Here is a 10,732-nt window from a genome sequence, read left to right on the forward strand (position 1 = left end):
ACCCCGGGACGGTGCCGTTTCGGTGTTTCTACGAAGCAGTGTGACGCAAGAGTCCCGTGGAAAGGATGCAACACGGTGCCGGGCACAAGGAGCCCCGTGAGAGGAGGGGGCTGGTGGTTACACTGAAAAGCTCGGTAGCCCACACCTGGTACCCAGCAGCAGGTTAGCATAGATGAAGGACTGTCCCAGGAGCACACGGGAAACGAGAGTGGCCGTCTGCTTCCTTCCTCATTTAGTACTGTCTCAGTGACAAATTCGCATCCAATAACTGCACAGTTAATTTCTTACCTTAAGTGAGACCTATGACAAACACTGCACCTGTGCCACTTTACTATTAGGAACCTAAATAACAGTCTTCAGCATGCTGCTGAGTGAACAATATTGATGACTAACTGAAAGTACTTGATAGTACTATCAGCACAGTACAGCACTTCAGCACCATCACAGCCGAATCTGTGCTTCTAATCTGTAATGAGTGCGTGCCTTGTTCCTAAATGAAATAGAGCCCTTACAGATTGTTTATTTTTTTTAACCTTCCTAAGTACAAGAATTGTTCAAAGAACTTAATAGAAACACTTTTGCAATTTAAAGAAATGCAGAGAGGGATGCAAACCCTCAACAGCATATGTGACTTAAATTAGTTAACTTAGTATTTCAAGTTTTTGTGCCCAAACAAAGACCAGTGTGAACATTTAAATAAACCCCTTCCTCCAAAGGAGGACAACAGTGTGGCTGCAAAGACTCACTAGACTTGCAGCAATCGTGCCAACCACACCACAGGTTTAGCGGGCATCGTTGAGCTGCCTTGCCACACTAAGGATATGCTTAGCTCCCTTACTCAGAAGTAAACTAGCTAGTTCAACACCAAGGTTCTCTGCAGCTTCCTGGGCCTGACCGGGGACATTCTTGGCTGTGATGCCAACGTGCTGCACATCATCATTTGGTCCATCTTCATTCTGCAAATATAAACACCTCAGCATGAGGCAGCAGGAAGGAGCAGGTGCTGGATAGTTTCAGCCACCTGTGAAACAGGGTAAAATCTGTGGTCTGAGGAGCCTCAGGAACAGTTTGCTGTTACAGTTTCTAAGGAACCAGACCAAAACTAATACATTTCAAAAGGCCCAGTTTTGTAATTCAGCCTCAGGTTTGGATTTTGAAGCCACAGTTGTTCACCTACCCTTTGGGGATAATTGACACTGGTCTGCATAGTCTCCTTCAGGCTATCAGATCCATCCAGACTGTAAACTGCTCCCGTCAAATACAACTTGGAGAGACAAACAGAAGGGATTAATATTGCATTAACAAATAAACAGAAAACTAACTACCCCCTTTTTTTAAAAAAAACACACAACATACAAAGCTGGGTCTGGAGGGGAATGCTTTTGGAATGCAGTGGGATCAGCAAGAATAGCAGTACAATACAACTATGAGGAAAAAAAAATTCCTCTTAGGGAAGATGCAGCTTCCCAAGGAGAAAGCTGAACTTTTTTTCTAACGTCCCACCTTCTTAATCACACTCCATCGTGTAAAAACACCGATTTCCTGGGGTCAGATGTGACACTTCCAGACCTCAGGGCAAGGCTAACTTTAAAGAAGGGGACACACTGGTACTTATCATAAGAGCATTTCTATATAAGACAGAGTTTCAGTAGCCAGACCCATTCTTGTACCCCTGTTTCAAGTCACAAACCTGGAAGGCTCAAGTCAGGACCCAATCTGCCCTAATTGGCTATAAAGGTATCTGCTGGAGTTACCTTCCAGGAAGGATCAAGGAACACGCACACACAGGAGTAAGTTTTCAGAAATAATCCCAGATAAACACAAAGTACTCCTCACCTGGCCATCTTTCAGCATCGTGTTGACAGCGACAGGGACGCTACATCCACCCTCCTAAAACAGAAAGCAGCCAACACCAAGACTCCTACCCGACACATTTAGAGCAGAAGCCTCTGAAAAGTTTATGCTGCAAACAACCCCACCTATTGCTCGTCAGGCCATTCTCAATTCAGAAGTAATCTCTACTTCGCAATTTTAGGAAAGCGTAACACATTTCCCATACTACAGCATCTGGTCAACTATCAGAGCAGTATTTACTGCTGCAGGCAGAAGAGCAAGGATGCCACACCTACCAAACGTTTCATAAAGGCTCTCTCAGCAATGCAGCATAACACAGTGTCTACATCGTGCAGAGCAGATACCATATTCAGTATCTCTTGGTCTTTGGCACGAACTTCCACTGCTAAGGCACCCTACAGGAAGAAGAAGAAAAAGAAACACAGTATAATCATCATGACCACAATTCCTCAACTTCATACACAAGTGTGCACTCAAGCATTGGTTACAAAACAGAACTGGGAGGCTTGGATGCCTTTCACACTAAGAGAGCGACATTTAGAAGGCTACAGAAATGTATTACAAAACAACTGACCGGTTGCAAAGACATCCTATAGCAGCTGCTGTAAAGGGAAGATCTTCAGCCAAGAGTTCAAGATCACGTTGTCACTTCAAACCATTCTAGAATCTAGCTCAGTCATGACTGCACATGTATACAAATACCTACCCCAACGTCCCCTCGTAACAAGAAGCCTGGATAAATACAAGTCTTCCAAGCTTTTCTCAAGACAAAGATCGAGTGCTAAATGAGTAACAGTGACAAAACAGTTCTTTCTCAAACTGGAAACGAGACTGGGAAAAAGAAGGGGGGCAACGGGGAACCAAACTTCACAGTACCTGACAAACACACAATCAAAATCACTATTTCAGGCTGTATTTGCGGATGTGTCACTTGCACTCACTAACACATAGGCAGATCAGGTTTAGCACATTTGACACCCACTGTGCAACGCTGCGTAAACTCAGCCACACAACCAACACTGGCTGGAATGGTTTGCCTGCCTAGAAATGAGCATGCTATGAACATACTCCAAGGCGGGCGCTTCAGCTCCACCCTAGGGGAGTTACGACACCGTGCGTAAGAAAGGAGGGAGGGAGCGTCACTGGGCAAAGATCCTGCTGTGGCTCTGCACAATTATCCCAGTACAGCGCAGCACCGGCCCTGCCAGAGCCTGCCTCATATCTACGTTGCCCCAGTGTAGTTGTGCCACACGCTACCTTTACCATTTACTGTTTTTCCATTGCTGATGGCAATCAGCCCCCCACACTGCCAGGTAACAGAGCTGACTACCATTCTTCCCACAAGCTGAGCCTAAAACAGTGTAACAGCCAACAGAAGAGATTGATGTAGTAGTTCTTTAGCAACCGACACACAAGATGTATCTGGCACAATTAACCACCCTCGACAGATTGAAAGCCAGTAGCAGTACAATAACCGGTACGGCTGAAGATACGAAAGTTGTAACGTACCTGTCCAACGGCATACAGACAATCTTCAGGGCTTAGGAGCTGGAAGGAAGTACAGTCAGAGTTAACTCAAGTTGCACCATTCAGAACATAGGAAGCAAGAGCCAAATTCTATGCTCGTCTCTAACATCAATCGATTTTGTGCCTGACCAAAGAAATATTGCCTCCCCCTGCCCGTGCCTCAGCGTTTCCATCCCTCAAATGAGATAATGCTCTTTCCTTCACCTGGACCTTGACACTTTGAGAATTAGCTGATCAGAAAAATCTCAGTCACACACACTGCTGCATCACTAGACACAAGTATTGTGAAGTGCTGAGAGACAATTGGATTACAACCTGCTGTTGCTACACCACAGAAAGCTGAACAGTAGAAATTTCCCTATGAAGAAAACAAAAACAACCAACCCCCAAAAAAAGCATCTTCCCTGAAGCGCATCAAATCACATGCTAATATGGCAAGAGACTCAGCAGACTACCTGCTCATCTTTGACAGGACGAGATCTGACAGGCAAGCTGTCGACGGTGCAGCACAGAATGGTACTTTCTGCTCTGCGGCTCCTCACCTGGCCAATGCGATTCTCCCAGCCCATCCTCTTCAGCCCGGCAGCAGCCAGGATGATGGCACTGAAGTCTTCCTTCTCATCTAGCTTCTTCAAGCGGGTATTTAAATTCCCTCTCTGTAGCAGTCATTAAGCAAGCACAGAAACAGCAGGCAAACAGTCCTGTGACCACTCAACATTCACCTAAGCACGTTTACAGAATGCACAACATCCAACAGCCAAATAAGCCTCCAAATAAGAATTAGAGTACCATCCTGAAAGAAGTATTAAATACAGGCAATTGTTCCTTGAAATAGAATTCTGCCAAGCATTATGGAATATTAACTCAAGAACGGTCTCTCAAAAGACATGCATGTCATTTAAGTACATTACAAACACCCAGCACCAACTCCTTTTGCATAGCAAAGAACTAGGCTACTAGGGCTGGAGGAACAGTGCCATTTATCACTATTTCAGTGGCCCAAATCAATCTGGGATTTTGGGAACCCATCAGCATTTGGCCATGCCGCTGCAACAAACACACAGCAAGCACTCATCAAGCAGTTTGACGAACATTCCTGAACACAAAATTCATCTACATCCTGAATCTCAGCTAGATTAAGGCCAGCCCCTTCTTCAGAGCCTCGTGAGAAAGTATAAGACAGAACAGGTATGGTATGCTATACACCCCCCCTCAGAACAGGCTGGTGGTGGGCAGCCTTTGAGGAAGCAGTTTGTTCTTGTAGGTCAGGTGGTATAAATCAGCCTTGAACCTAGAGCTGCCATTAAGTTGTATTTTCCTGTTCACAGCTTTAGCCAGCTCTCACGTTTTGCCAGGAAAGGATACAATATCCCTGAATTCTAACTGAGGGAACTTCTTTTTGAGCTGGGCTGCTCTCCGAAGCGAGCTGGTTCCAATCACGCTGTGGGGAAAAAAATCAATGAAATCCAGAATACTCCTACACTCATCTCCAGCCAGAGACACGTCAGAACAAGACACAAGTGATGACTTTATTTTTATGATGAAATGAAGATCCAAGAACCTGCCAATGATTTATATCTCATTACAAGAAAGAAAACCACTTTTTGAGGTTTAGCATAAAGCCTGTCTGAAGCTCGATGCAGGCAAGCTGCTCCCAAGAAATCCATTTACAGGAGATGCTTCTGGGGGACAGCCCCTAGCCACCATCAAGGACTGATGAAGCCTCATTTAAAGACCATGCCACTTGTCACATAAAAAAGACTGGGCTGCCCCAAACTGAACCAGACATAACCAGACAACTGAAGTTACTAAAATGGAGGCACTTCTTCAGTGATAGAAAGGCAGTGGGAGGAGAGCCTTTGGAAATTGTGCATTAACTGGAAACCACAGAAAACAGCCAGTCTAGGCAATAAGCAATTCCCTTCTAGAAATGTATCCCACTGACTTTTCTTGGTACCCTGGAACCTCAACCAGATGTTATTTTCCCCCTATCCAGATGCATAGAACCACAAGTCTATGTTTGTGTCACAGCTACTTTGTTTCTTTTAGTTTAACATAGACCCAAAAAAAGTCTTTCTAACAGTTACCTCAATCTGAGTCATTTCACTCAGACTCAGACAAAAGACTCCAACAGCCTCTATAAAAAGACAGGTAATTCAAAACAGAGAAATTGCTCACGCTCTCAGCAAAACCATAAGCAAGCGATGCCAAAGAAACAGTGAAAATAATTAAACTGGCTGGGTGAGAACAGGAGCACAGTTCAGGCCAATGCAAGCTAAAATACTGTGCCGGACACACTGTCCACATCCTATGCATTCCCCTGCAGTAAGCACAATAAAGAGGAGCAGGAGTTCACCCTGGAGACTGTGACAAGGAAGGTTTAACTTGAGTAAACATCGCAACTCAAGGGTGGCTTGAGAGATCCAGCCTCACTTGGCGCGTGGCACTCCAAGACAGCACTGCTCTTTTCAGCAAGTGGCTTCGGCATAGCGTCTATGCAAAGGCAGCATAAAACCGCTACATTATAAAGCAAGGAGCTCACTGACTTGCCACCAGGAAGTATGTACCAACTCCTCCCTTCCACTTTTACACCTGTCTTCCCCTTCTCCCCACTCACCTCTTTTCAGGAAGGAGGCTCAGAGTTTTCCCACAGTTTTTGGGATGAAAGACAACAGCATCAAGCGGATTCTCCCTTCTGCAAAATAATGCAAGCACAGAATGGCTGACACATCATTTATCAGTCCTGCTATCAGTCCCCAGAGGAACCACCTCTGGCTCCAAAATAACCATCACCATTGCAATACAAGAATTTCCAGCAAATCTGCTGGCTATGGAGCACTAGGACAGCTCTATTGTTTGCACTGTTCCAGAGATTCATCAGAGGGCAGTTCAACTCTGAACATCTCAAAGGACCCACCTCTGTAAAATGCAAGTCCCTCAGAGAATCAAGTCCCACATTCACACTTACTTGCAGACAGCGCCAATGGTAAAGCCAGGAGGAAGAGAAGTTGGCAGGTCCTTCAAGGAGTGAACCACAAGGTCAACTCTGAAAATGGAAAGACAGTAGTCACTGACCAGGTGGCTGAGCTCAGAGACTCAAAGAAGCGTGAATCCACCCTGAGAATTAATTTGGAGAAGAGGGAGGAATTTCCAGATTTTATAGCTGGAATTACAATGAAATTCTAGTGTTACTGCAGAAAAGCCACTTCCTCTTTCTTGGTCTCTTTTCCCACCTGTAAAATTAAGACAATGCCTTCCTCCCAGCAGCAATGCAAGACACCTAACAATTGATCAGGTTGAATGAGACATTGGAGATGTTAACACAGAGACACTCATCCTACCAGTAAGCAGCCGTTATGCTTCAAACTGAAAGTAATAGCTAACCAAATTAAAAGCTATCTGTTTTGTTACAAGCCACTGGAAATGCCTGAGTCTCCAGCATTTCTTCACCAACTTTACTTGGAAATGCAGTATCACGTGCCTACATGTCAAAAATGCAGAAGAATATCTTTGGTTTTAAACCCACTTTAACTAAGGCATAAGCACACTGAAACCTTCCTCAGAATACTGAAGAAGGAAAAAATACCAAAATAAAAAAGTATTAATCTCGCTCTGTTCCAGCAGGAGACTGAGCCAATTTTTTCTGTAGAAAGAAGTTACCCAGAAAGCAGCACAAGTTGCCCATGTCCAATTCTCCTGCATATTTAGCATGCAAATACACTAAGAAATGTTAACATACTAACACTAAATACGTTGTGCAATACGTTAACACCGCCAAGAAAAGTATTTTTAAAAGAACATACTTGTAAGCAGGAATTAGTTTAAATTACATCCTCTCTGATGTGCACATAACACACAAATCACGGGAGAAAAAACGCCTAACTGGGACAGAACAAGTGACATAACTGCTCCACTTCAAAATATGTGGCCTAAGTCCAGGGTAGAGAGAGGAAACAAAAAAAGACAATGATTTATCAAAGGTTTTCTTTCTTAGCCAGAGAGGTACCAGAACAGAAGGAAACTAGATCACATATGCTGCAAGCCAAAGATGTCCAAAGAGCACCACAAATGCCAAAGAAGGAAGAGAAGCAATGAGCTCTTACTCATTTCTTTCAAGTGCATTTTCCAGCTCTTTGGTGAAGAGGCTCTTCTCCCCGATCTACACATAAATGGAGGAACACGAATCACACAAGAAACATCTGCAAATATATCAAATACAGTTACTTCTCGTGTAGAGGAAGACAAGATGCTTTACCTTGGAAAGCGCTGTGTCCAAGATCTTGTCTCCGGTCGTTGACATGGCAACTGCTCAGAGAGAGAGAGTACATGTAAACGTAAGGCTTGCTCAGAGCACCTAGGCCTAGACTAGAATCATCTACATGACATGTAACAAGCAGTACGGTGTCACACACTACTGTGTGAACACAGACTTAGTATGGCTGTAAGAGCAGCTCACTTGTCTCTAGAAAGGACTCTAGAGACACAAGTGAAATTGAGACCTCCCTCATTGTTCTCAAAAACAGAGTGAGGGAAAACAGGGCAAGTTTTTGGAAGAGCTGAGCGGATGGAAATGGCCACAGTCTGTCTCTGAAGTGCCAATAAACAGGTACTCAGCAGTTCTCTTCAGTGCAAGGCTGGGCTCCCATTATTCCTGCTGAATGCCTCAAGCCCCATACAGGAAAAGGTCCCTAGTGCACAGTGGGGTGCAGCCAGAGCAATATTAGGTATGTATGTATGGTATGTAGCAACATAACACCATCCAAACAACCCACTCAAGAGTTTCAACCATCAAGAGCTTATGAAATCCACCTTTGTCCCCTAAAAGAAACCAGCAGCAGTTACTCAGCCACACAACCTGACTGATTTCAGATGGCAGTCTTAGATAAGCAGGGTCAAACCCTCCTCCTCATGACAGCATGCTACACACACCTCTTGCACACAGAGATAAGCAGCCGGCTCCTGCTGCCATCCATCCCAGGGCAACAGCCAAAGAACTTACCGATCTCAAAGCGGAGATCAGGGTATAGCTCACGGAGCATCTCGACTATGCTGTCAGTCTGAATCCGGGCCAGCTGCAACGAAGCAGAAAGCAAAGCCCTAAACAAAGAGCATGCTGTCCATACAGTAGCTAAAGTTTCTTCGACAGTTGGGCATGTGTGACCACTACATTCTCTAAATAAAACTCATTAGAAATAAGTAGCCCCAAGTAAAATCTCTCATCTGTACCAGCTCCTTGAACCATGCGAACTCATATCATAACCACAACATTTCACTATAGAACTTATTTTATCAACTAAGCGGCTGAATAACATCTCCCCCTGTCTCGTGACATTGCGATCCAAGCACTGACAGGGCAAAGCAAAGAAGTTACAGAGTTAGAAGAGCAACTAGAGCAGAAGTCTACACACGTCAGGATTCGCACACTCTGCTTCCAGCTTTGTTATTAAGATCATTAGCTGTCCCCCAGTAAGAAATTACATTTCTCTAAACCACCTCAGCACCTTTATTCATAGACAGCATTTACCTACCTAACTTTGAGTCACTCAGTTTCACCTCCGTGGAACATGACTGCTGAAAGATACCTGCTCTTTGGCAGGTGGGCAGAAAGGTAAGCAAAGAGCTCTTATTTAGAGCTTCTACAGGAAAAAAAAAAAAAAGTAACAGCTCAGATCTGCACACACAGCAGGCAACAGATCTTAAAGCAGTGAAGTGCAGGAAGAACACTGCGTAAGAACAGCAGAAGTAAAATAAAAACGGAATTACACTAGCAGAGAATCGTTCCACGCACACAAGCAGCAGTAGACTCAAGCACCAGCGGGTGAGTTTCAGCTTTTCTCCCACTGATGAGCTGTGTAGCCTGGGGCAATGAACTCTATTCTCAGGACTGCAGTTTCCCTACATGTAAAACGAGTGTAATTAGCTGCTTCCCTTGGTAAAGCGTCACAAGAGCCTCAGGTTAGAAAAAGAGGTAGGATGCATGCACGGCTAGGTCCCTTACCCTGACGCTAAGAGAAATGCCTTCTTAAAAGTACAGAACCCTTCCTAGAGCCTGCTGCCAGAACGAACAAGATTATCTCCGAACAAAGGCTGAAGGACGTTATCTATCTCCCTTTGCGAGTTTGCTCCTCCCTGCTGCAAGCAGCTGGCAAGAGATACCCACTGTATCTCTAGAGACGTTCCTTGCCTGTCCTTTGTGGGGGCTGAAGCCGTTACTCGCTGGGGCTTTTTGGATGGGTCGTGGGGTTTTCTCCCGCCTTCCTACAAGAGCTGCACAAACCTTGCAAGGTAAAAGGTCGGCACCAAGATGCCGGTTGTACCGGAGAGCACTCGCGCCCCCACCTTCCGCTCCCGCGCAAAGACAGCCCCTTTCCGAGCCGACCGACTCCAAAGAAAGTGTTTTACAAACTCCTTCTAAGAGCCCCGAGAAAGGAGCCAGAAGGCGCGAACGCACCCTCGCAGGGGGCTCTCCCCAGGGAGTTCAGCCCTCCTCTGCCGCCTGGAAGGAGAGCCAGCAGCAACTGTGGTGCCAGGCTCCCTCCCTCCCCCCAACCATTCCTCCATCTGTCCAGCGAGCTTTGTGACAGTGACTGACAAGGTTATATAGAAAAAAAGGAATTTCTTTCCCCTGTTTTTGAGGTTAGAGAGGCCAATAACAGCTTTCTTCTGGTCCATGAATTGCAGCTTGTCCACTAATGACGGCATTAATGAGCCAGTTGTCTGGAGACCAGATAAAATTCTGAAACTTCCTGTGACATAGAGCAACTCGGAGTTGCTGTCGCTGCCTCTGTGGACAGCAGGACACACAAGTCAAGCTCCGCAAGGTTGTTTCAAAAGAGAACTTTTCTCATTCCGGTTCAGAACATTTTCTGTGTAGAGTAGACAAGACATCAGAGGTTGCTTTTTTTCTATAACAGCAGTTACGGTCCAGATGACAACTGAGTCGACACGGCTTGGTGCGTTTCAGCGGCCGGTGGAGCTGCTGCAGCGAGGTGCTGTCACGGCCCGAGGTGAAACACCCACACTTAACCTTCCCGAGTGCTGAGGGGATGGATGTGTGCGAATCCAACTGCGCCCTCCAGCTTCTGGTACCTGCTCGCTGTGGTGCGGGGATTTCTCAGCTAAATCACTGACCGCTCTTTCGGATTTTAGCTAACAGCGTGAGCCCGAGGGGCACTGCAGACGAGGTGCTTTGCTTTCTCACCCTACAGAGTTTAGCACGTTTTAGGTCTAACACCAGAACGTTTGTGGCTCTTCTCCCTGGGATTCTCTCCTGGTTTGGTTTTAAGCCGCTGTCGAGTCGTTAGGAATGCTGGGGCTGGTATGAGCTGCTCAGGGAGGGGACCCAGAACTC

At 45.6% G+C, this 10,732-nt stretch overlaps 1 protein-coding gene across 3 annotated transcripts; it reads right to left on the reverse strand.

Annotated features, from left to right (window-relative positions):
* Positions 1 to 500: 500 nt before the first annotated feature.
* On the reverse strand, positions 501 to 9,802 carry HMBS (hydroxymethylbilane synthase). Of its 3 annotated transcripts, XM_026863874.1 has the most exons (13): positions 8,910 to 9,802; positions 8,381 to 8,453; positions 7,637 to 7,686; positions 7,485 to 7,540; positions 6,350 to 6,427; positions 5,999 to 6,076; positions 4,747 to 4,822; positions 3,924 to 4,037; positions 3,364 to 3,402; positions 2,130 to 2,249; positions 1,837 to 1,890; positions 1,178 to 1,264; positions 501 to 956 (listed from the first exon to the last, which is right to left on the reverse strand). In XM_026863874.1, exons 2-13 carry the CDS (start codon positions 8,418 to 8,420, stop codon positions 783 to 785), a joined length of 966 nt encoding a protein of 321 aa, XP_026719675.1. In that variant the 5' UTR covers positions 8,421 to 8,453; positions 8,910 to 9,802; the 3' UTR covers positions 501 to 782. The 3 variants fall into 3 exon arrangements, with proteins under 3 accessions (XP_026719675.1, XP_026719673.1, XP_026719676.1); XM_026863872.1 differs by lacking the exon at positions 8,910 to 9,802 and having other exon boundaries at positions 8,381 to 8,891; XM_026863875.1 differs by lacking the exons at positions 1,837 to 1,890; positions 8,910 to 9,802 and having other exon boundaries at positions 8,381 to 8,894.
* Between the last annotated feature and the right edge of the window lie 930 nt (positions 9,803 to 10,732).

This window comes from Athene cunicularia (assembly GCF_003259725.1).
Source record: "Athene cunicularia isolate RWA chromosome 24 unlocalized genomic scaffold, athCun1 chr24_part2, whole genome shotgun sequence".
NCBI lineage: Eukaryota > Metazoa > Chordata > Aves > Strigiformes > Strigidae > Athene > Athene cunicularia.